This window comes from Mastigoproctus giganteus, chromosome 3, assembly GCF_048544385.1.
Source record: "Mastigoproctus giganteus isolate SK-2022 chromosome 3, ASM4854438v1, whole genome shotgun sequence".
Lineage (NCBI taxonomy): Eukaryota > Metazoa > Arthropoda > Arachnida > Uropygi > Thelyphonidae > Mastigoproctus > Mastigoproctus giganteus.
The window spans coordinates 30,663,148-30,690,107 of NC_143577.1; the positions used below are offsets into that span (position 1 = coordinate 30,663,148).

Genomic DNA, 26,960 nt, shown 5'->3' on the forward strand with positions numbered 1-26,960 from the left:
TGTAAAAACAGTGCATAAAAACAGTATCGAAAGCCTTCATGAAATTCAAGTATATGATGTAAAAATTATTTTTTGCATTCACTTGGTCACTGCATCATAGTAACCTATCAGATCAGTTAGACAAGACTGCCTCTTAACAAATCCATGCTGTGATTGCACTGTAATTGCATGCTTGTCCAGATGGTTCTGCATTACTTTAACCAGTTCCATTATTTTCCCTGGAACAGATGTTGAGCTAACAGATTTGTAATTATTTGTATCGCCTTTTGATCCTTCTTTATGAATTAGGGATACATTAGCCTATTTCCAGTCAATAGGGACCTAGCCTGAATTCAAGAATACTTTCTAATTATTACTAAGGGTTTGCTTACCTCCTTTGCTGCCTCCCTTAATGTAATTGGATAAATTCTAACCATCCTAGGTGATTTTTTTTTTGTCCATCTTTAACAATTTCTCCTCCAATTTCCTTTCATTATCACAGTCCCTTAGCTCCTCGTTAGAATTTGATAAACTTCTGGCATCCCCTTTCCTAAAGAATTCTTCAAGTATGAATATAGTTGCAAAATACCTATTGAATTTTTCTGCAACCTGAAGAGAATCATCAACAGTTAACCCATAGACATCAAGTGGCACAATGTGATTTTACCCCTTCTTTCACTGAAAAGCATAGATGCCTTTGCTTTTTTTATTTACATTCTTTTCTAGAGACTTCTCATAATCTGCATTAGCTAACCTAAGGCAGATTATGAGACTGGAATTTATGGGTTGGTCACACGCACACACATTAGCAAGACATTTGTGGATTTATTGGATGACTATTTTCCACAGCAGCATGATAAAGAGGCAACAGGAGGAAGCAATACCCTTTATCTGATTATCAGCAGAAATTCTTCATGCATTAAGAATCTGCAGATAAAAGAACCACTAGGTGGCAGTGATTAAAGTGTATTGATGTGGGGTTTACTTAAAGATTTCACTACCACTGAGGGTAAAGGGAAGGGTTTTTGCTTTTCTAAAGGAGACTGCAGTGGTCTCAGACAGTTTTTAAATTGTGTAACAGTGGGATTAACTAATGATGTTGACAACAACAAATTCTAAATGGGAAGCATTCAAGAAAATAATCATGGAAGTTACTAGGCTTTTAATGTGAACTAAGAAATGTTGTTCCAGGCTTAGACCTAAATGGATGTCAGATGAACTGACAAGACTTTTGGCAGAGAATTAAAATGCAGGGGATGAATATAAATTATCAGGTGATACAGACACATGTGGTAGATATAAACGAGTCGGTAATCAAGTCATAATGGGGGTTAGGCAAGCTCAGGCAGCTTATGAGAAATCTCTGGAAAAGAATGCAGAAAAAGAAAAGAAGAAAAGAAAAGCAGCAAAGACTTTTTTATTTATATTAACAGGAGAAGGAATCAGTTGAATAACATTAGTTCACTTGATGTTGATGGTTTAACTGTTGACAATCCTGCTCAGGTTGCTGGTGAACTGAATAGGTATTTTGTATCTACATTCATGCATAAGGAGTCTTTTAGGGAGGGGAATGCCAGAACTTCATTAAAATCTGATAGGGAGCTAAATGATTTTGTGATAACTGAGAGGAAAGTAGAAGAGAAATTATTAAAGCTTAACATAAGAAAGGCACCTGGAGCGGTTGGGATCTATCCTATTATATTAAGGGGGCAGTAAAAGAGATAAGCAAACCCTTATCTATAATTATGAGAGTATCCTTGGATTCAGGGGAGGGCCCTATGGACTGGAGATGTAAGAATGTATCTCCAATTCACAAAAGAGAACAAAAGAACACACTAGTTATTACATGTTACCTTAGCTTTTGTTTCAGGGAAAATAATGTTGTTGTTGTTGTTGTTGTTTGTTTGGTTGGTTTTTAGGAGCATTAGCAACTAAGGCTATATTGCTCCGGGGATATGTGGTGGTCATTCCCTGACCTTTCCGCATCCTCCATATTTGGTGGTCACAGGCTCGAACCCCGGTCTAATCAAGAAGCGTGTGCTACGCACTGCTGCTCCTGCCCACCTGGCTACGGAGGCACCAGGAGGAAAATAATGGAGTCTCTGGTAAACAAGTAATACACCATCTAGGTAGGGATGCAATTATACTGCACTCACAGCATGGATTTGTTAAGAGGCAGTCTTGTCTGACCAAGCTGATTGGATACACTGATGCAGTAACAAAGGAACTAGATGAAAAAAATAATTTTGATATCATATAATGGATTTCATGAAAGCTTTTGATATTGTTGCACATAAAAGACTGCTGTAAAAAGTGGAGGAATGTGGTATCAAGGGCAAGTTACTGCTCTGGATAAAAGGATGATTGAGTAGGAGAAGACATAGAGTGGTTATTAATGGACACTATCTTAATGGACTAATATTATTAGTGGAATTCTCTAGGATTCAGTGCTGGTTCCATTGTTGTTTTCTATATTTATTAATGATATTGGAATATCAGGGTTAATGTCCAAGTTTATAGGTGATACAAAGGTTGGCAGGGTTTTTAATGACAGTAGTGATGGTATGCTGCTGCAGCAGGATCTAGAAAAGTTGGGTAGATAGGTCAAGAAATGGCAGTTAAAGTTCAATAGTGACAAATGCAAATGCAGTACAGTATACGAGTAGCAGAAATCTCAGATTAAAGTATCAACTGTATAGTACTACACTATACAGTTGATACCCTAATGAAAAATGAAAAGGATCTGGGAGTGATTGTGCAGTCAGATTTGAAGTTCTCTGAGCAATGTAGACAGGCTGCAAAGGACAGCTCATGGGGCTTTATGAATAATATAGTGGTACTTTGCCAACAGGCATAAGGAAGTGATTATCCTATTGGACAAGGCAGTGGATAGGCTGCATCTTGAGTACTGCATACAGGTCTGGAGGCCTCCTTTTGTGAAGGATGTAGAGCTGCTGGAATGGGTGTAGAGAAAGGCAACAAGGTTGGTGAAGGGAATAAAAAGCATAGTCTCTACTAAGAAACGCTCCAGTTCTGCCTATTGCAGAATCTGTGACTAGGCACCTGCGAGGTGTATTGATTGAGGTGTTTAAAGCTTCAAGTAGATTGTGCATGCTCAATTCTGGTGAGTTTCTTTCTCTTGCTCTGACTACATGAATTAGGGTTCATAAATTTATATTGAGGAAGAATAATTAGGATAATTGTTTGGAGGTTTGCCTTCAGACAGTGGGTGGTTGAAGGCAAACTATTGGCAAACTGACCAAGAAAAGGGAGGCTTGGCCACTGCCAAGCCTTCTTTTTCTTTTTCCTGGTCAGTAGTGTGTAAGTGTTTCAAAGAATTTGATATTGTTCTCTTAAGGCATCAGCTTCTGTTGTGGCTAGTTGCAGTGTAATCTCTGAAAAGTTTTTCTGGCCTGGTGGACCCTTTGCCTGAGCTTTTCAAGCTTGGAGCACCACCAGGGGACAGCATATTTTATGGGTCATCTTTTGTAGCTGCAAATGGTTTTATGCCTCAGGTGTAACACTATGCAGGGTAGACCTCGGGGTTTCTTGATATTATATTTGTGTCATGCATTGGCACACCAGGCTAAATGTTATAGCCAGGTGGTCAGAGGTCTTCCAGGCCTTCTGAATCCATCATTTGACAAATTTGTTAGCAGTTGACCTTGTGGTCTGTGTGATATTAATATTGCTTTCTCACAGGGTGCTACTAAAGGTAGGTAGTTGGTGGGCACAGTTTAAAACCATGAATGGTGTCTTTCCTAAAAAGTCTTCCAGCTGCTGGCTGTTGTCAGTGCTTCTGCAGTTATCAGTTTGGTTATACCAGAGACTTGAGCGATAGCTGGCATCCATTGATACCAGCAGTCTGCCACCAGCCAAGATAGTTAGTGCAGACTGTAGGTACTGGATTGTAGGCCTAAGCTCTCTCTGGGTCTGCAGTAGTGTGATATGACGTGGAAGTTGCCTTGCTGGCTAGCATTGTGGTTACAGACCACTATGGCTTCCTAGATAATTATATTTCTGCTGGGGATGTGTGTGGGGGGGGGGTAAACAGACCACCATCACTCTTCAGCAATTCACCAAGCAGTCATTTTATCCCATATAATAGCATTTTCACAACATGTAATTTTCACGATAATTATGGTTATTTCTAATTAAATTAAAAGAAATTGTAATTACATATATGAGAATACTATTACCCGGGATGAATTGACACTTCTGCTACTGATTGTTATAATTTAATGTTATCAGTTTGTATTGGCCTGTAAAGTAATAGCTAGCAGCATTCGGTATTATTTAGTATACTGTCTATGTTCAGTTGAATATGCTGTTTATAATTTCACAGAGAAATGCTTACCTACAATTCTGGGTTTGGCGCCTAATATTACCATTAGCAACAGCTATGTGATTAAAAACTGTATGTTGAAATAAAATTCACCAAAAACTCACTAATTTTTTGGGTGCTCAAAATAGGTGTGTTTGAGTGCATGTCATGTCTCACTCATATTAAGTTTTTTATACCATAAAAAGCTATATTAAGTACTCTGTAAGTGCAGTACTCTATTTCTGTGCAGTGCTCTAGTTCTGTAGTTCATACATTAATTCATATTTTATTAGCATCCTAGTAAAGTTTGGCTGTATTGTTAATCCAACAACTGCTTATATATATGAATACAATAACTTAATTTTTAATTTTATTAAAAATTTTATAGAATTTTTGATTCACTCAGTAAATTGGGTGTTCAGCTTATTCAAATGCCCTTGAATAAGCTGAACACTCAATTTTTTAAGACAAAAAATAAGTGTATTTTCTTCCAACAATGTGATTTCAGTTGTTTTATGCCACTTGAATTATTTTCAGTTTTTCACTAACCATGAACGATCATAACTGCATGCCTCTAGTACTTAGTTTTACAGAACACGTACACAATACCTTACTGAAATTTACTAGTAAGGGAAGGTAACAAATGTGCTTCATTATCAACTGCTTTTCATCTGAATAGAAAACAATATGTTGTTGTTAGCTATCTATTTGAGTTCTGTAAAAAATCAGAGAATACAGATATTTGAATGAATCATTTCTATTTTGCACATTTCTAGGAAACAACAATGATTTTATTTATTTATTTATTTCATATGATGTGAGCAATACACGAAGGAACCAGTTTTTTCCTGCTTCCTTCGTGTATCATGGCCGTGAAATCCAACCGTAACCGGAGGTGCGGCACCATCGTGATATCCAAGCCCGAGGTGGGATTCGAACCCGCGACCTTTGGGTTGCCAGGCAGGCACTTAACCCACCTGGCTAGCTCGGTTGGCACAACAATGATTATTTCTGAAAAACAGAAATGATTATTCTTGAGAAAGAGAAAATTTATTGAATGCTACTTGTAATGTTGCTGCACAACTTTGTAAGTAACATTTAATAAATATCAGTAGTAAAAAAAATACCTCTTTTAGGTTATGGCCTGATGGATGAACTAAAATGCTGAAATTAATAAAAACACAGCATTTTTAATACATTGGTCTGGTTATATCCTTAGGAGGAAATTAAATTTGAAATAAGCTATGCACCCAGATATTTTGGTTCCTTTTTTTCAGATGAAAAGTCCACAGGTTATTTGGGAAAATATGGTATTTTATTTTGTTTTCAGTTTGCCTAGTAAAATGTTATTTTTTAAGTGAGATTTTATGGTATTATAAGTTATTCAGTCAAAAATTTTTAATAGTAGAAGATTTATTTATTTGATATATTGTGTCTAGAAAGTAGTTGACAATAAACTAAAAATTTATTTAATATGGCTGATGCAATATCTAATGTTAATTTAATCTTAATTTAATGTTAATCTAATGTTAATAAAATCGCTCAATTTTTTTGAAAACTTTTTACTTCATAACTGTTTTGTATTTATAGTTATAATGCTTTTATTTGTACAGTATGAGAATTTCATTTTACTTTATTTTTCTCTATAAGGCATTGGATGAGTTTGCTACTAAATTAATTGAAGGTCAACATTATGCTGCTGATGATGTAGCTCAAAGAAGAGCAGCTGTAAGTATTTTATTTATAGACTTGAGTATTTTTATATACAACTAATATATTTTTATATTTAAAAAATAAATTATATAGAACAGAATAAAATGTTATTGATTTTATTAGACACTGTTATATATCATTATCATAAAATGTTCGCATTTGTTTTAATTTTAATTATAGTGTTACTTTCTTTAACATTATAAGATCTGGGAAAAATCTAAGACATTTTTAAAAATTTCTTAGAGCAACTCTGACTAAACAAAGGACTTCACAACCCTAAAGGTATGAATTGCTGACACCATTAGGTGTGGGATGCTGATGCTGTCACAGCATGGAATAACTGCCTGGACTCTTAGGCACCAAACTGGCTGCTGTTGCCTTGTGGTATGGGACTATAGGGGAAGTCAGAACTACAGGAACCCTGTATAAATAAAGGACTAATCAAAGCCATCTATTTCAGGGTACTGCACCCCCCACCTGACTGGTGTGAATAGCAAGTACCACTGGTTTCTGGGAAAAGAGTAGTGGAGATCAGCTGCTTGCATCAGCCTGGGATGAATCTTATAGTAGCCTCCAGGGCTATGCTGCCATGCCCCCATTATCCTGTATACATCTATGATGATAGCAGTATATTCTTCAACCCATGGCCAAGAGTTTCACTCCTGTGTTGGCCATGCATCTCCATGACCAGAATGTTAGTTTTCCCTTTGTCTGGAATGCTGTAGATGTTTTCCATCTTGATGTGGATCTCGGCATCCATGATCAATACTCTCCTTCCCCTGGAGGGGGGAGATGGCCTCCCCCAGTACACCCCTCCCCACTCTATCCCCATTTCCCTCTGGGTGGATGTTTCCACCTGCATCCACCTATTATTCCCTCCTTCTGCCTTCCCCTTCGCTACTCTAAGGATCCCTTTCCCTATAACTTTTCCTCCCTTCTTCCCCTAATTGCCTGGTGGACAAATTCACTCCCTCTTTTAATACCCCCCTTGAGCAGGATGGGCATGAAGTTTTCAGGGGATTCCCAACTGTCACCCCTTTTGTACTTCTATTTTTAAACCTCTCTTTTTTTTTTCTGGGCCCTCCTTGGAAAGCTCAGGCAACCTCAGGGTTCACCCTAACAGAGTCTATTTCTTCCTACTGACCCAGCCCGCTTCCACTTGGCGAAGGATGGTAACTAGGAGTTTGTGGCCTCCACAAATCCCTAGACTAAGTGTTTGGATGATCGACATAACAACACAACCCTACACTATTCATAAACACTCACTAGCTCATACCACCTTGCCTCTATATAGTTCTGTACCCGTCACAGAGAACTTATCGTGGAGTTGGGGGAACCCTCCAACTCCATGATTGGAGAGTTCGGGGGTTTCAACGGTGCCACTAGTCAAATTACACTATGCATTATGTCCTTTTTGTACACATTATGCTCCCCATATTCAAATTCTGCATCCCTTATATATGAATGACAACACATCTCTGATATCCCAAGAGTATCTGCATTTGATGATTTGTCCAGCACTTCAAATTGATAAAATTTATTTACTATGCTCCTAGCGCTACTTATATACATGTAAGTATATATACACCTGTCCTTATTCTTAGTTATTCTAACACAGCCCATGTATATATCTGACATAACTGGGTTGTCACTATTGCAACACTAGGGTACCTGCCCACCCACTGATGAGGATCCGATAAGCTTCAAAACGGTGCCGTCTGTGTGGTGGTATCTGCCAAGAATAAGTAACATTAGTCTTCTCCACTGGTGAAGTGTTATTTATTCGAGGAAGTGCAATACCATGGCAGCTCATTGTGAAGGTATTCATAATATGAAATATAATTAAAACGATGCTAATTCAACTACTTTGGTAGATGGCTACGATAACTGATGGCATTGCACTAACCTATACGTTAGGAAAATTTAGCTTCAAAGATATAATGGTTGACTCATCAGTATATAGACAATATGGAAGTTGAGAGGTTGCCTTTTGAGCAGATATCCTCTACTGTAGAAGTGTAGTCTGATTTGTAATGGCTACATTTCCAGTGCAGTATCTCTATGTATGCTGGGGTAGAAGTGCAGAATATGTGAAGGGATGAGTTTGGCTGCAATCCACTATCTTTCTCAATACCCAAATGGTTGCGAGACAAAAATGGTGCAGAAGACATTCAAAATGGACACAATGACATCAGTTGAAGAAGATACTGGCATCGGAGTTAAGAGAATACAGCAGAGATATTCTCTTATTATATTTCCAAGATTTGAATTGTTCCCAAAACTTTTACACTAATGATGTACCTGCAAGTTTGGGATATGCAAATTGTGTTCACTCTACCCTGATAAATACATCTTGGAAACCTTAACATTTCTCAGCTTTTAAAGAATTGAACAATGATGATGATTCACACTGGTTTGTAGGATTGTGAATAGATTGTAAGTAGATGTGTCAATGAATATTAAACAGCAGTTTAAATGATAGGCTTTGTTGACATGATTCTGTAGTTAGATGAAACAAGTTTTAACTTAATGGCTGCATAGCATTTATGCAGCTATTAAGCATAACATTTATATGTATACTCATTAAGCATAACATTTATGCATGTATTCATTAAGCTTAATATTTATGCATGTAGTCATTAAGCGTAACATTTATGCATATAGTCATCAAGGGTAACATTTATGTACGTTTGTATGGCTGTTTGCATATCACTATGTGTGCATAAACAGAAATAGTGATATGTATTGGGCTAATATTAACTCTCATTTGTCGAAGGAGCATACAAATCCACCAGATATTACAGTGCAAGTTGGCACCAACTTCTATGACCTTGTTAATTCATTTTTCATTGGTCATACTGTAAAAAATGATAATAGTATAATAATCTCTTGAATACTGTTACTCTATCTACTGTCAGAGAAATATACAGCAACAAGCTGTTTTTGTCTCCTATTATCCTGATGCACAGGCCTTTTGGATCTTTGCTCTCCTGATTAGTGAGTTGGTCTATATGTAGTTGCAGATTTCCACCATGTCCTTCAGATCTGATGCCCATGGATTCTTTATAATAAATTACTTATGATAGGGAACCTCACGAAACCTGTAATAATTAGGACATGTTACTAACATGTGCACTACTTATTTTTTCTGTACTGACATGTTTATGCATTGTTTGGTTGTGGCATATCACAGATATGAAAGATGCTTATGGTAGTTATTTAATGACATTTAGGCCTTTTGGACGCTTTCAAACAGACATTAACATTAGCATTAACACTAGTAGAGGCATATGATGCAAGAAAGCAAGCTTATGCAGCATCAGCAAAAAAAAAAAAAAAACCACTTCCATTTCACCCCTCCGTTCGTTCGAAATACCTGTCCAGCTGAGCCTTAAATTTATTTAGGCTATCAACTTCCACAACAAGGGATGGAAGTCTGTTCCACCAACCAACTACCCGCTGGCTAAAGGCAAATTTCCACACATCTATCCTACATCTGTCTTTCCTCAGTTTGAATTTATGCCCTCTCAGGTGATTATTCAGACCAAGTGGAAGAATACCATCAGCATTGAGCATGCTCAAACCATTCAAAGCTTTATACACCTCTATCAGATCACGTCGCCGGTGCCTAGTCTCCAGACACTGTAATTTGCACAACTTAAGCCTTTCTTCGTAAGAGCAACCCTTTGTTTCATTCACTAATCTTGTTGCCCTTCTCTGTACTTGTTCCAGCAGCTCTACATTATTCTTGAAATGAGGCCTCCAGACCTGTATACAGTACTCAAGGTGTGGCTTGACCATTGCCTTATACAAGGGAATAATCACCTCCTTATCCCTGCTAAAAAAATTCCTGTATATCATTGACAAGACACCATGAGCTACTCTTGCAGCTTGTCTGCACTGCCCAGAGAACTTCATATCTGCCTGCACAATTACCCCCAGGTCCTTTTCATTCTCTACCACTGTCAGTGTAGTGCCACAGAGTTGATACGTTGCCGTTTCCCCATATGTACTTTACATTTATATTCCTATATATCATCGACAATACACCATGAGCTACTCTTCTCCCTTCTCCCCCTTCTCCCTTCCTATCCTGTTTATCCTTTCTGTACACATTGTACTCCCCAAATTCCAGTTCTGCATTCCTTATATCTGTGTGACACCACGTCTCTGATATCCCAACAATACCTGCCTTTGATGTTTTGAGCAATACCTCAAATTCATCAAATTTATTAACCAAACTCCTAGCATTGGTGTACACGCAAGTATTCATGCACCTGTTCCTATTCTTAGCTACCCTAACACAACCGACGTGTTTACTTGTACCGCAATGACTCCCAGCAGTCTCTGAAATATCCTGCATCTTGTTTTCCAGGCTTCTGCTCATTCCAATAGAAACAGTGCAAGAATCACTTTCACCTCTGCCAGTGGCTACTGTTAATCTATTAGTCCTTGTATCCCCCTAAGCTAGCAGTTTTCCAACCCACCTAACACTGCCTCAATAGCATCAGCAAATATTCTTGCACCCTTTCTATTTAAGTGTATCCCATCCCTGTAGAAGCAGTCTCTCCTGTTAAGAAGCACAGACCAGGCTGAAAAAAATTCTACTCCTTGAGCCTTGCACAATCTTTCCAGTGCCGAATTGATCGACAAGGCTCTCATCATATACACCTAATTCTGTTTTTAGACGATAGATACGTTCCTGAAAAATATGTGTAAAAAAAGACATTGTATTTATGGAAGAAAAGAAGATTGGTTCTGGCTCTAAAAAAATCAGTAAAAATAATTAAAAAAAAACACATAAAAATATTCGTTTTAAGCTTATTATTTTATTTCAACAAAATACACATGTAATAATATGTAATGAAAATGTATTTAAGTAAATTTGTATGCATATGAAATGAAAAAAAGTTCTTCATGAACAAAAAATATCTGTTTTACACATAACAAGATTTTATTCATTTTCACTTTCTGATAATAAATGGCGCATATGTTTGCATATGACTGGAATATCACTGCTATCACTAGAAATGTTATGGACATTGGCTTCTTCCTCTATTAATGAAATTCTTTCTGTGATCTCTTGAGCAAAATCAGCACGTGTCTCCTCTGGTGCTGATGTTTCACCGGTTTTACGAACAAATTCAGTTATTAATCGTTGTATTCGTGTTTTGGTTAGGCCATTATATAATTCTCTGTAAGAGGCTGTCAACAACTTCAGTTCAAGTTGAAACTTCCCAGCGCATTCCTCATTAGGGTCATATTTGACAAAATGATTACCTAATTTTCTGGCCAGTTCCAGACCTTCTTTTATTAAATCTGCATTTAGACCAGGATCATTTTCTTACTTTATCACTATGTTCTGTGGAATAAGGAGTCTCAAGGACAACCTCTAATATTTCATCTTCGCTTAGGGCTTTTTCGGTTAACAATTCATCAATATCTTCAAACGATAGATCATTGAATCCTTCTCCACCAATTTTGTGTGCCATTGTAATGATGTTGGGAAATTCGGTCGTATTAGGGATGATGGGATCTTTGCTTTTTACACATTGTGGCCAAACCGCTTTCCAACACGCATTTAAAGTTGCTGATTTTAATTCAGTTAACGCTAATCCAACTTGATTGATAAAATCCATAATAATTATGGAAATTCTCAATTATTGAGAATTTCTTCCACACATCAATGACTGTTAGTGTTTCATCATTCAGTTTGTCCAAAACGTGTTGGAATGTTCGTTTTACGTAGTATGTTTTAATTGTTGCAATTATACCTTGGTCTAGCAGTTGTATCAAAGATGTAGTATTAGGTGGCAGAAATAAAATTTGTACGTTTGGGTGTTCCAAGACAGGATGGCCAGGTGCATTGTCAAGAATCAGAAGAACTTTAAATTCGAGACCTTTCAAATTCATATAACGTCTTACTTCTGGGACGAAACATTTGTTGAACCATTCTGTAAAGATAGCAGTGGTCACCCAGGCCTTCTTGTTTGCCATCCAGTGAACAGGCAGTTTATTGATATCTACACCTTTCATTGAACGTGGGTTTAGGGCTCGATTTACCAGCAGTGGTTTCAGCATACGATCTCCTGAGGCATTGGAGGAAAATAATAAGGTCACATGATCCTTAGCTACCTTAAAACCACCAGCAGTTTTCTGCGATTTGGCTACATATGTTCTGTTCGGCATTCGTTTCCAGAAGAAACCAGTTTCATCTGCATTCCACACTTGATCAGGAGTGTATCCTCCATCTTCAATAATTTTTGCAAGTTTCTGCAGGAATACTTTAGCAGCCGATTCATCTGCAGATGCAGTTTCATCTTTAATTTTTATATTATGAAGAGCATTCCTTTTAAGAAACCCTGTCATCCAACCTGTACTCGCAGAAAATTTGTACTTTCTGTTTAACTGAGATGAAGTGCTTGGCTCCTTTTCTTTAATCTGTCTGTAAATTCTTAGTGCTGTTTGCTTGATGGCATTTCCATCTACTGGTACTCTTTTTTGTGACTGATCTTCTATCCATATTACCAGAGCCTTTTCCATTTTTATCTTGACAATATCTCTTGTATATGATGATGAATTAACACTTACTTTTGTTCCAGAATATACTGACTTCCTAATTGCAGGTTCATTTTTCTTAATAGTTCTTACGGTAACTTCATGTACACCAAAATTCTTTCCTATAGACGTAGCCCCTTGTCCAGTTGCAAGACGATCTAAAATTTGAATTTTAAGTTCCAAAGAAATCACTTTCCTTTTCATTTTGGTAATAGGCGAATTATTCGACATTATATGAGGGCTACTGAAAAATATTCTTCTTCTTCTTCTTCTTCAAGAGGAGTGTTTCCATTTACAATGGGTTTCCTCAGCCTACAAGTTATTTCTTGTCAGGAATTTTTTTCCGCCATAAAGTGCGGTTCAAGGTGTCTTGGTCGGTTAAGCCTCGGGCTGTCATGCACTCCCATACTCCATCCATCCATGTCCTCCTAGGTCTTCCTCTTCTCCTTCTTCCAGGAGGTATCCATTCCAGGATAGCCTTTGGATATCTGTTTTCTTGCATCCGTTTTACATGTCCATACCATGTTAGACGCTTTTCTTTGATGGTGTCAATAATAGTCTTTCTCGCTTCCATTTTTTCCCTTATGTCTTCATTCTGTTTTCTGTCTCTTCTAGAAGTTCCTGCTGAGCTTCTCCAAAAATCCATTTCTGTGGAGAGCAATTTGTTTTCCGCTCGCCTATTCAATGTCCAGGTTTCCGCTCCATGCAATAGAAGACTTTGTACAATCGTTTGAAATATAAGTTTCTTTGTTTTATTTAGGATATTTTTGCTCCACAGAACAGAGTTTAACATGCCAATAGCCTTTCTGCCGTCTGTAATTCTTTTATTGATCTCTGCTTGGGATGATCCATCACTTTGTAAGATTGATCCCAGATATTTGAATTTATCGACTTGTTTGATTTTAAAACCTGCAATATTTAGAACGTGTCCTGGCCCTGAACACAACATTTCAGTCTTGCTAAAATTTATTTTTAGACCCCATTGTTTATATTCCTCAAACAATTGGCGACATGCATACTTTGCATCTTCTAAGTCTTGTGCTATCACCACCTGATCATCTGCAAAAAGTAAATTGTGAATATAGGTGTTCTTATTAATTGGCAATCCCATTTTATTACATTTTTTTGACCAGGATCTTAGGCAGATGTCAATATAAATTTTGAAAAGTGTTGGCGACATGCAACAACCTTGTAATAAGCCTTTTGAAGTGTGGAATTCAGGTGACAAAGCTGATCCCACTTTAATTCTGCATCTATTATTCCTGTAAATTGCCTTAATAATGTTAATCAGTTGTCCATCAATATTTGCCTCTTTCAGTGCTTCCCATAAGAGTTTTCTTGGAACACTGTCATATGCCTTTTCAAGGTCAATGAAAATCATAAAGATTTTTTTCCCTTTTGATTGGCATTTTTCAAGGATCTGTCGTACTGTTGAGATATGATCTATACATGACCTCCCAGCTGAAAAACCACTTTGTTCTTCTGATACCTTGATTCGGGCTTCTAAATGGTTCCTGATCCATTTTCTGAGGATCTTTAACAGCGGGTTCAGGATGCATATTCCTCTGTAATTTGAACAGCTTTTCCGATCGCCCTTCTTATAAATTGATGTAATATATCCTGTTATCATTTCTTTCCCTCTCAGTATACTATTTAACAGTTTTTGTATCAGAACAGCCACTCCTCTTCCTCCATATTTCAGAAGTTCCATGTAAACCTCCTCCAGGTCCAGGTGATTTGCCATTCCTTCCATCCTTTAGCAGGAGTTTCACTTCCCTAACAGAAACTTTTAAGCCCGAGTCTTCTACACCAAAATCCTCCATCGTCTTGAACTCTTCCCGGTCTTCTTTTAAAAGTCCTTCATAGTACTCTGTCCAGTCTTTCAAAGGTATTAATTGCAAACCAGCATTGTGTTTATTCTGTTTTCTCAAGTCTTTAAGGACCTTCCACGATTCCGCTGATTGCTTGAAGCCCAATTTGCTATTAATAGTTGCACATTTCCTTTCCCATTCTTCATTTTTCGCTTCTACTACCAACCGATTGGCTATTTTCTTTTTTTCAACATAAATGTTCCTATATGCATCATTTCTATCACCCAGCCATTTCTGATATGCAAGTTTCTTTTCCTCTACAGCAACTCTTACTTTCTCTGTAATCCAGGTCTTTTTTGGTCCTTGCCTCTTCTTTTTGCCTAGGATTTCATGAGCTATTTTTTAACAGTATTTTTTTAAATATTCATAGATTTCTTCAGTATTACCTTTTATCTCTATGTTAATTGCAGCATCCAGTCTTTGGGTGAAGTTGTTTCTAATGCTGTCGTCCTGGAGTAGGTTAATGTTAAATTGATCCCCTTGTAGCATTTCTCCTTCCCTGCATTGTTGGTTGTCCACACATATTTTCTTAATCCAGTTCCACCTCAGTGTTATTTTAACAAGAAAATGGTCAGATCCACATTCAGCTCCTCTATAAACTCTGACATCTTTCAATACATATGTCCCTGAATGTTTTGAAATAATGTAATCTTTAACTGATCTAATTTGTCTTGTCTCCTGTGACCAAGTATATTTATGGATATCCTTGTGTTGGAAAAATGTGTTGTTTATTCTCAAGTCGAACTGTTCACAAAGATTGCATAGTCTATCTCCATTGTCATTCCTCTCTTTCTCTCCAAATCTTCCAATAACTTTGCTATTTTGTTCAGTTCCTACTCTTGCATTGAAATCTCCCATTAGAAATATCTCTTTGTTCTTAGGAATTTTTTCTATTAGTTCTCTCAGATCCTCCCAAAATTCATCCTTCAAGGTATTGGTGGTGTCATTAGTCGGGGCATATATTCCCAAAATACATATTTCTCTCCCGTATATTTTCAGTTCCAATGAGATCATTCTTTCATTAATAAATTGCCAGTTTTTGATGTTGTGTCTCAATTTCTTTTTAACAGCAATAGAAACTCCTGCTCTTGCTCTTTCACTCTTATCAACTCCACTCCAAAAATGGTAGTATTCTCCCATTATTTCCTCTCCACATCCCTTTTTCTTTGTCTCTGATAACACGATGATGTCTAACTTGAATTTGTGCAGTTCATCTGAAAGAAAGTTTCTTTTAGTTGAAAGGCCTTGAATATTCCAGCATCCCAAAATCATAGTCCTTTTCCGTTTGCCGAGTCGTTTCCGAAAGTGCAGTCCATTTTCATTTTCACTTGTAGGTCTTTTAGTATTTGTGTATTTTTTACACTGAACGAGGAGCTAGCCTGTTGCAGCAACCCCCAACCTGGAGGGCCGGGGTATCTCTCTTAGTCTGGCCCCTACCCTTTGACCTGTTTGGCTTGGGAGGCCCTACCAGTAGCTAAGCTACCGCCGACTTAGCTCTCTGGGTCATCGGGACACGCAAGCCCCCCCACCACGACAAGGTGGAGAATACCATCGGGGGAGACTGAAAAATATCTCAGTTATAATTAATAAAAAAAGGTATGAAAAATTTGTAAACTTACAATTTATTGACTATCAGCAAAATTAATAAATTTATATGTGCACAAATTTCACTAAAGATTCTTTCACTTTGAAATAGAGCTTGTTACTAAATGTCTTCTGAAGATACAATGCACGAATACCGTAGATGTGCACCAAATTCAATAAATTCGTTGATGATTCATAGATACCTAGACGTACACATTGGTAAACAAAAGCACTTGTTTCAAAACGCACACACTAGCTGTTATCCAATCTATTGGTGCGTGTAATATAGAAATGATACTAATATGCCACAAATAAAAAAAATTTTTCTTAGAATTTAGGCAAAAAAAAATTCATAGATATCGTGTTAAATCCAAATGACGTGCGTAAAAAGAGAATGAAATATTTATTTTGAATTCGTGTTAAATCAAATTCGTGTAAAAAAAGTTCGTGCAAAAACAGAATTAGGTGTACTCCCTCCTATCGTGTCTGGGCAGAATTGCAGACACTTTCAAATTCAACCCTAATTCACGGCTTTTTTTCAACAGTGACATGCCAGTACAGTGATGTAAATTCATTTTCAAGGGAGAACATGTCAATAAGAGTGGTAAATTTATCTGGACCTCCCTGTCATTTAGAGTTATTAGTTATTTAAAATAGGTTAAATGAAAAAATTAGAGATAAAAATATATAGTTATTTTATTATTTGTTTTTTTTTAGCTTTTAGAAAGACGTTCAGAACTTTTAGAAAAGTCTGATTTTCGTCGTACTATGCTACGAGATTCTTATAATTTGCAACAATTTGAAAGGGACTGTGATGAAACCAAAGGATGGATAAGTGAAAAGTTGAAGACTGCAAGCGATGAAAGTTATATGGTAAGATATTTATTATTACTAAATTTGTTCATTTAAAATACAAAAATTGCCAGGGGAAGGGGTAATTCCTTCTTAATTTGTACTGAAGATTATCCAAAATCAGCATTTTATGTTGAGAGGGATATAATGTATTTAGTATTACTATTGGTATTTTTAAAATGATTGAAGGAAGCCACTTATATAGCATCAGCTAAAAACAAAAATTTGTTTTAACCACTTAATTTGCCCATGAATTTGTATATACCTTATATATAATTATTTATATATTTGTAAAGAAGCACATGGGTTTGTGTTTCCCTCCTCATGTATATACTGATCCTGCTGACCTTTGAATTTTTACCTCAAGTGAGTGTATGATACACTCACTTGCCACCTCTATCAAAATTACTGAGTATATGTCATCAACCACAGAGGGAGTTATTGCTTTAGGCTCAGAAGTTTTTCTTATAAGCAATCTTCTGTAATTTTGTCATCCCTAATTTCTGTTGTTCAGCTTCACTAGTTAAATTTCTCCTCTTCCTGAAAGTTCTTTCCTCTGTAAAGATAATTTCTAAGTACACATTCATTTTATCAGCAGTATCATCTGGGTTATCTAAAATTTTTCTATATCCATTATGTGAAGATCTAATCTGACTTTCATTTCTTCTTTGTATTCTACGTACTATATTGAGGTAAACTCCTCTTATTATTTTACTAATATTATTATCAACGTAGAACATATTGAGTATTACAGCTCTGATTCATACTATCTTTGTATTCCCATATGTGTAAAACTCCTTGATCTTGTTCTTTGCTCTTAGATAGTAATTTCCCATAATCATCCTCAACTGCTTATCCCTTCCTGTGGTGCTATTGCAGATCAACTTATAGTTATTGTAAGCTTTGATTTTTTTCACTGCTCTGTTCCATATGATATTTTTCTGTTCTCTTATGTTAAACTAGCTAACTTATTATTCATCTAACTTGGCATTCGCTTCATTCTGTATTTTCTGATTAGTATAAATGCATTTATGGATTTCATGATTGCTATTTTAAAGGTATTTCATAATTCCTTTACATTGCCCTCTCTGCATTGTCTATCCAGTTGATAAGAAGCCATATAGCATCTTGTCATAGTCCCCTTTCCTTAAGTTAAAATCCATGCCTTTACTTTTAGCAACTGTGATCTCTTTGTTCATCATCCAACTTAGTTCTATAATCACTCCCTGCTAAGAGTTCTTGTACTGTCAGCCTTGTAATTTGTAATGCTATCTAGTTGTGTGTGTGTTTCAATGAAAACTCCAAACACAAAAGGTATTAGAACTTATAGTGCTTATTACTATGCACCGAAAACTGAGAAAGACCGATGCTAACAAAAAGATGCTTGTTGACAATGGGTTTGTCAACAAGTATTTGTATATTGTATTTGAGAAATACATGTGAAGGAAGGTTATTCCATTAAATAGGAGAAGAATAAATATATGAGGAATAGGAAAAGTTGATTCTTTGAGTTTTTAAATTGGATAGAGAATGGATGTTGACTGGTTTGGAGGAGAGTGGGGAAATTACAGATGTCAATTCACAATGACAGCAACAACAGTGAACATGGAAATATCCATAGAAAAGGCATTCAGTAGAAATTGAACATCTGTGGGATAGACACGAGGAGACTTTTTAAGAGACTTGTCATTAATTAATGTGTCCTCTTTTGACTAAAATCTAGAAGCTTGAGAGAGGTTTTGTGTGTACTATCCAAGATATGGAAATATTCAATGGTAGGATGGATTTGAGATTTGTACTGAGTGAGTAGTTGTTTAAAAGAAAAGTAATGCCGAGAGTGAAAAAGGAAACTTAGATTTTTTGATGCAGAAGAAACAACATTTGTGATGTGCTTATGGCAGAAGAGGAAGTCAGAATAATCCTAATAGAGATATACAAACGTCTCTAGAAAACTGAGTGTCATCAATGATGAGTATAGAAGCAGTACTCTTTTTATGAAAATAAGACAGGAGTGAGTTTTAGACAGCTTGAAGTTAACGAAGTTTTTTTCTTTGGAGAATTACCTGGAGATCAGCATTTAAGGAATTGGTGGTGAATATTTGAGACTGAAGCTGTTTGTACATGGTGATGTTTCTCAAACTGGAAGAGGGAATGTAATATGCCATTGTTAGCAAAACTATGGATAGATTTTCCAGTCAACAGAAGGTCATTAATATAGAGGAAAAGAGTGATAGACAGAACTAACGAATATTAGGTCAGAAGTTAGAAGAGAGTGGGCCATCTGCCATCACATGCATGAGGGTCAGAGAGACAACTAGCTACCTAATTGCAAAAAAAAAAAAAAACGGATGGTAGTCCATAAGATGAGAGCTTTAATAGGATGCCACTCATGACCAGAAGGCTTGGAAATGATAGCAACTTCTTGAGTTTTACCAAACTTTTCCATTGAATTTGTCCAAAGATGAGTAACATAATCCAGTGTATCACTAGTGGATTGACACCGATGGAATCAATATTGTTGATCATTGATCAGATGAAAGGTATTAAGGTAGTTTTAAGGGTTGGTGGTTGATAGATTTCTCCATTACTTTGGAAACAGTAGAAGTAAGTGCAAAGGGATGATAATTGGAAGGGTAGGGGTTTGCCACCTTTTCTAGAAACTGGCAGGATATGAGCAAATTTCCACATGTAAGGAAAAACACAAGTAGAATAAGAAAGGCAACACAGAATAGGAGCAACTCAAGAGCATAGGTTTTGTGAACAAGTGGAGAAGTGCTAGTAGGATCTGGAGCTTTCTTGACATCAAGATTGTTCAGAATTTTTCTAACATCCTTTTGTTGGAAGACCATGGAAAGCATTGAGTAGGAGATGGTTTGCAAGATTGCTGATGCAAGAGTTTGAAAGACTATAGGATGCCAATAACTCAACTTTATCTTTAGCTTAGGATGTAACAGAGGTGGAAGTATAGATGGATAGAAGTTATGGCATAGCAATAGCAAGAGATCAGAATGGTTGATTACCATTTGAACAAGAAGCAAATTTTTTACTCTTAGTCTGTTCAAAATGTTTGTATGTGGTGACGTTTCTCAAACTGGAAGAAATGGAAAGGGAATGTAATATGCTGTCATCAGCAAAATAATGGATAGTGTTTTTCCTAGTCAGCAGAAGAAGGTCATTAATATATAAGAAAAAAAGAGTGGGAGAAAGAACTAAACAAGCAATAACCATAATTGAGTTTGAATTGATTTGTTTTGCAGATGTTGTGTGCTTTAATGTAGGTAGAAAATGAAGGTGGAGATTTGAGCACAATCCGCTCATGATATGCTGCATTTTTGTCTTAAACAGCTTTAACATATTTATTTGAAATTTTAGAGTGGAATTTTTAATAAAAGATTTCATCTTTACAAGAATAATTTCACTGACATGATCTGAGCAAACATCAGGGTCATAAGATTTAAAACAACTTTCCAGCCAAGCTGTAGAAAAATAGAAATGTGCAATAATTAGGGCAAGAGTGATGAGTGGTAGTTGAGGCAACCAATAATTGAGATTCTGTCATCAAGAGTAGATGGAGTCTGGCAGATTGTAGGTGGAAATGGACATCATTGAGTTTGGAACTATGACCACATATATTTGTTTAATGAATGAGGAAGTCTTTGGCAGTTTAGATCATTTTGCAGATAAGTTTGTTCTATTAGTGACTGTTCATGATGCATTCAGTAGATAAACCAAAAGTAGAAAGAGGAAACTTGTATGAATCAATGAAATTTTTGGATATGTCATACACATAGCAAGAATGTGTCCAATTCCTTGATATTATGTGACTTTGATAATGACTTTCACATGCACACTACTTGGACTCCCTCCAGTCACTAGCAGAAAGAGTAGAGCCAGGGAGATCATACACTAGCTGATATGGATTTCCCCCTACAGATCTACCAATGGGTTTGGTCTGGTGGACTGTGTAGTGGCTGTCATTGTCATGTGAAAACTATTTTAAAGTTATATGTACCCTTGAAATATAAAGAATATTGGATCTTAGCAAGCCCATCTTTGTGATGTAGATGCCACACATCACCCTTGCTTACATTGGTTGTCATCTGGTCGGTCATCTTCAGTATGCTAGGTGCAGTGTACCTAGTATACAAGAGTATCTAGTTTACCTTGCACACATGTGATGTGTACAAGGTAAACACACGGTCATCACAAATTATTGATCTTATTAATTTAAAATAGCATGCCCCAAACTAGAGCAGCAAACAATGGGCACAAAGTGGCAGGAGTGCTGTGACTCGGGGGAGAACTGAGGGAGGCGATTCTCCAACGCATCACAGCCTAAAAAAATGTGCAACTTGTGAAATGTTTGCCAAACTCTCTGGAACGGAGCATGATATTGCCATGGGGGATGTCTTTGTGTGTGTGCGATGTAAGGAGTGTAAGGAAATCAGGCGACAACTCAGCATTGTTATGGGCCTATATGAGAGTTTGAAGGACAGGGTGGATGCCCTCGAAGGATCTAAATTGAGGGGCACATCAAGCTCTCAGCTGCCCACATCAATGCCAGAGCTTGCACTTGGTCATCACGGAACACAGCAGCAACCCCAAGGCAGAATGCGCTGGTCCCACAGGAACTAGTAGTTGTTGGTGACTCTATTGTCAGGAAAAACGGGGAACATGCTTTGTAAAAAGGATAGGTGGAACAGGACCAGGGTATGTCTGCCAGGGGCAAAGGTTGATGACATATAAGGCAATGGTCAGGCCACGCCTTGAGTACTGCGTACAGGTCTGGAGGCCTCATTTTAGGAAGGATGTAGATTTACTTGAGCGTGTACAGAGAAGGGCAACAAGATTGGTGAGGGGAATGGAGGGATCCTCTTACCAAGAGAGGCTTAAGTTCTGCAAATTGCAGTGGCTGGAGACTAGGCACCTGTGCGGTGATCTGATTGAGGTGTATAAGGCCTTGAATGGGTTGAGCACGCTGAATTCTGATGGGATCCTTCCACTTGTTCAGATTACGAACCTAAGGGGGCATAAATTCAAATTAAGAAAAGACAGATGTAGAATAGATGTGCGGAAATTTGCCTTTAGCCAGCGGGTGGTTAATTGCTGGAACAAACTTCCATCTATCATTGTGGAAGTTGATAGTTTGAATAAATTTAAGGAGGAACTGGACAGGCATTTGGAGGGAATGGTGTGATTTTTTGGCTGATGCTGCATAAGCTCATACACTTGCTTTCTTGCATCACATGCCGCTACTACTACTACTACTACTACTACTACTACTACTACATGTTCTTGAAGACATGTGATGACCATGTCTAGAATATTTTTCTACTGTTAATTTTTGTAATTCGCAAATTTACAAAAATTAAATGTATAAAATATTATACAAATTAAGCAAATAACAAAAAGTTTTCACTTTGAACATAGCTCTTCATCATTCAACACAAATAATTCTTCATCATCTTAATTTACTTCTGTGTAAGTAAATTAAGATGGTATATTATTGTCTTAATGCCAATAATGTTGAATGAAAATTAGTAGAAGCAACAAGAAATGTATAGCAGAATTCTGAGTAATTTTATTAGTAAAAAATTAGTCTAGTTGTCATGAATTATTAAAAATAAATGTAGTGTGGCTACTAATGCTTTTAGTTTGTTGCATGAATTGATATACACAGTTACTGTAATAAAAATTTGATATACACAGTTACTGTAATAAAAATTTGATATAGACAGTTACTGTAATAAAAATTTGATATAGACAGTTACTGTAATAAAAATTTGATATAGACAGTTACTGTAATAAAAAAAATAGATATCTTTACTCTAGAACAATCAAATAGCAAGAGAGAGAGAGATTGAGGGAGATTGAAAAATGCAATAGAAACTTCACTATTATAGCAGATACATATGTTAAGTTAACAATATGCACATACTTTTATTTGTCAAGTGGATTTGTATATGTATATATCTTTCAACCTGTCTTCAGAATTAAATGATTTTTTACTTTTTGAAATATTTATTATTCCATAAATAATTAAAGGACAGATACTGATTTAAAACCTTTAAAGAAATTTTATTTAAGTAATGGAATAACAGAAATATTAATTTTTAAGATATTATCATATTTTCATTTAGGATCCAACAAATTTAAATGGAAAAGTTCAAAAACATCAAAACTTTGAACAAGAGTTAAATGCCAATCAGAGTCGAATTGATGATATTGCTAGTACTGGACAGGAATTAATAGAAGAAAACCATTATGCTTCTGAAAGAATTGGGTATATCACTAATAATATTATATTGTAATTTGGAGCATTTTTAAATTTTATCAAGTATCTTAAAACTTCAAGTAAATACATGAAAATGTAAATACATAAACTTAAAATCTGTAATCATTAAGATTTCCTTACCAGAAACAAAAAAAAATTATTTTTTTTTCTTGATGATGTTCTTGATTTATGGAGACACAAAGATGTTCATTTGCTCTTTTCAGTCAAGCAGCTTCCACTGCATCTGCAAGCAGGTATGCTTTTATGGGAGCTTGTAAGTTTTAACTCAAGTCTTTTTCATTTAACATCGGATGCCCAGCAGATGTCACAATCTCTAGGCAACAGCTGATTAAAGCTATTAGCATTAGCTTAGGCATATGATACAAGAAAGCAGACTTATACAGCATCAGCCAAAAAAAAAACAAAAAAAAACCCTTCTCATATCACCTATCCATTCACTCCAAAAGTTTTCTAGTTCTTCCTTGAATTTATTTAAGCTATCAACTTCTACAGTGACAGATGGACGTTTGTTCCAACAATCAACCACCTGCTGGCTAAAGACAAATTTCCTCACATCTATTCTGCAATTATCTTTCCTCAACTTTGATTTATACCCCTGCAAGTGCTTAATCTGAGCATCAGTCAGAATCCAATCAGCATTGAGCTTGCTCAGACCGTTCAATGCCTTATACACCTCAATCAGATCATCTTCCAGGTGCCTAATATCTAGATGCTGAAATTTGTACAACTTAAGCATCTCTTGATAAGAGCATTCCTTTGTTCCTCTCACCAATCTCATTGCCCTTCTCTGCACTTGTTCCAGCAGCTCAACATCCTTCCTGTACATAGTACTCAAGGTGTGGCCTGACCATCGCCTTGTACAAAGTGATAATCACCTCCTTATCTCTGCTAGCAAAATTTTCCCCAAAACAGAAGTTAAACTAACAGGTATGTAATTACTCATGTCACCTTTTGATCCCCCTTTGTGAATTGGGGATACATGTGCATATCTCCAGTCCATGAGGACCTAACCTGAATCCAGAGATATTCTCATGAAAATGGCTGAGGGTTTGCTTACTTCCTTTGCTGCTTCCTTTAATATAACTGGATAGATCCCATCCACCAGTTATATTAAAGGAGGTGGCAAAGCAACTAAGCAAACCCTTAGCCATAATTATGAGAGCATCCTTGGACTCAGGGGAGGTTCCCATGGACTGGAGATGTGCAAATATATCCCCAATTCACAAAGGGGGATCGAAGGGTGACACGAGTAATTACAGACCAGTTAGTTTAACTTCTGTTCCGGGTAAAATAATGGAGTCACTGGTTAAAGATGCATTGCAGGATCATCTAGACAAGACTGCAGCAATAATTCAGACACAGCATGGGTTTGTTAAGGGAAAGTCTTGTCTGACAAATTTGGTAGGATATTATGATGTGGTTACAAAGGAACTGGATGCAAAAAATAATTTTGATATCATATATTTGGATTTCAGGAAAGCTTTTGACACTGTTGCACATGGAAGACTATTGTACAAATTGGAGCAGAATGGTATTAAGGGTAAGTTGCTACAATGGATAAAAGGATGGTTAAGTGGGAGAAGACAGAGGATGGTAATCAATGGGTGCTGCTCTTTGTGGACTAATGTTATTAGTGGAGTCCCACAGGGTTCGGTGTTAGGTCCACTGTTGTTTTGTATATTTATCAATGATATTGATGAAGGCATATCAGGCTTAATGTCGAAGTTTGCAGATGATACAAAGGTTGGCAGAGTTGTTAATGACGGTAATGGCAGTGTGCTACTGCAACAGCATCTAGATAATTTGGGCAGATGGGCTAAGAAGTGGCAACTGAAGTTTAACCTTGACAAATGCAAAGTACTGCATATGGGTAGAAGTAACCCCAGGGAAATGTACCAACTGTGTGCTACTACACTTAAGGTGGTAGAAAATGAAAAAGTCCTGGGAGTAATTGTGCAGTCAGATATGAAGTTTTCTGAGCAGTGCAGACAGGCTGCCAGGGCAGGTCATGGGGTTTTGTCAATGATATATAGGAATTTTGCTAGCAGGGAGAAGGAGGTGATTGTCCCTCTGTATAAGGCAATGGTCAGGCCACGCCTTGAGTACTGCGTACAGGTCTGGAGGCCTCATTTTAGGAAGGATGTAGATTTACTTGAGCGTGTACAGAGAAGGGCAACAAGATTGGTGAGGGGAATGAAGGGATCCTCTTACCAAGAGAGGCTTAAATTCTGCAAATTGCAGTGGCTGGAGACTAGGCACCTGCGCAGTGATCTGATTGAGGTGTATAAGGCCTTGAATGGATTGATCATGCTTGAATTCTGATGGGATCCTTCCACTTGTTCAGATTACGAACCTAAGGGGGCATAAATTCAAATTAAGAAAAGTCAGATGTAGAATAGATGTGCGGAAATTTGCCTTTAGCCAGCGGGTGGTTAATTGCTGGAACAAACTTCCATCTGTCATTGTGGAAGTTGACAGGTTAAATAATTTAAGGAGGAACTGGACAGGCATTTGGAGGGAATGGTGTGATTTTTTTTTTTGCTCATACACTTGCTTTCTTGCATCACATGCCACTACTACTACTACTACCCTAGGTGCCTTTCTTATGTTTAACTTCAACAATTTCTCCTTGACTTTCTCTTGGTTATTACAAATTCATTTAGCTCCCTGTTAGAGTTTGATAAACTTCTGGCAATCCCCTCCCTAAGTAACTCCTCATGTGTAAATATAATGCAAAATACTCATTCAGTTTGTAAGCTACCTGAGCAGGATCATCAACAGTCAAACCATCAATATCAAGTGGACCAGTCTGATTCATCCTCTTCCTTCTAGAGCAGTGGTCTCCAAACTTTTTTGGTTGCAACCTTATTTTACTTAAAAGGACTAGTGCGCACTTCAGAATAAAAAATTAAATATGTAAGTTTTTTTTTTTATAAATCATTTACATGGAAGGCATTATATCTAAAATCACATATAATTTTAAAAGATCATAAATAAAAAAATACAAAACCCCACTTTGGAGACCACTGTTCTAGAGTTTACATAAGTAAATAAGGCTTTGCTGTTCCTCTTTGCATCCTTTGCCAAATATTTCTCGTAATCTGCTTTCACTTGCCTAATGTCTTTTTTTGACTTCATTACAGACTAGCTTATATCTACCATAAGCTTCTGTGTCACCTGATAATTTATATGTATCCTATGCATTTTTCTTCTCTGCCACAAGTCTCATTAGTTCATCGTATATCCATTTAGACCTAAACTTTGAAAAGTATTTCTTAGTTGGTATGTAAAGCCTAGTGGCTTCCAAGATTACTTTCTTGAATGCTTCCTATTTAGAATTTGCTGTTGGTAATATCATCAGTTGGTCCCACTGTATAGAATTTAAAAACTGTCTAAGACCACTGTAGTCACCCTTATGAAAGCAAAAAACCCTTTCCTTTGCCCTTGATGGTAGTAAGATCTTTAAGTAAATGCCACATCAGTGCACTGTGATCACTGCCACCTAATGGTTCCTTTATCTGCAGATTCTTAATGCATGAATAATCACTGATGACCAGATACAGAATATTATTTCCTCTTGTTGCCTCTCAAACATGCTGCTGTAGAACACAGTCATCTAATAAATCCACAAAAGTCTTTCTAGTGTGTGAGTGACTAACTCACAAGTTCCAGTCAATATCTGGGAAGTTAAAATTCCTCATTATAAGACATTCTGATTTACTGGCCCACTGTATTTCTCTATACAGTTGTTCAATATACTCATCAGAGTCATTTTTACTCTCCC

General features: G+C 36.8%; 1 protein-coding gene across 2 annotated transcripts in view; it reads left to right on the forward strand.

Annotated features, from left to right (window-relative positions):
* LOC150087841 (spectrin alpha chain-like) overlaps positions 1-26,960 on the forward strand; it is a 455,664-nt gene that overhangs the window by 100,468 nt on the left and 328,236 nt on the right. For both annotated transcript variants that reach the window (XM_090369231.1, XM_090369232.1), the window contains exons 14-16: positions 5,954-6,031; positions 16,747-16,902; positions 23,022-23,164. In XM_090369231.1, coding sequence (XP_090225357.1) covers positions 5,954-6,031; positions 16,747-16,902; positions 23,022-23,164 — 377 coding nt within the window. The remainder of the gene's footprint in view (positions 1-5,953; positions 6,032-16,746; positions 16,903-23,021; positions 23,165-26,960) is intronic.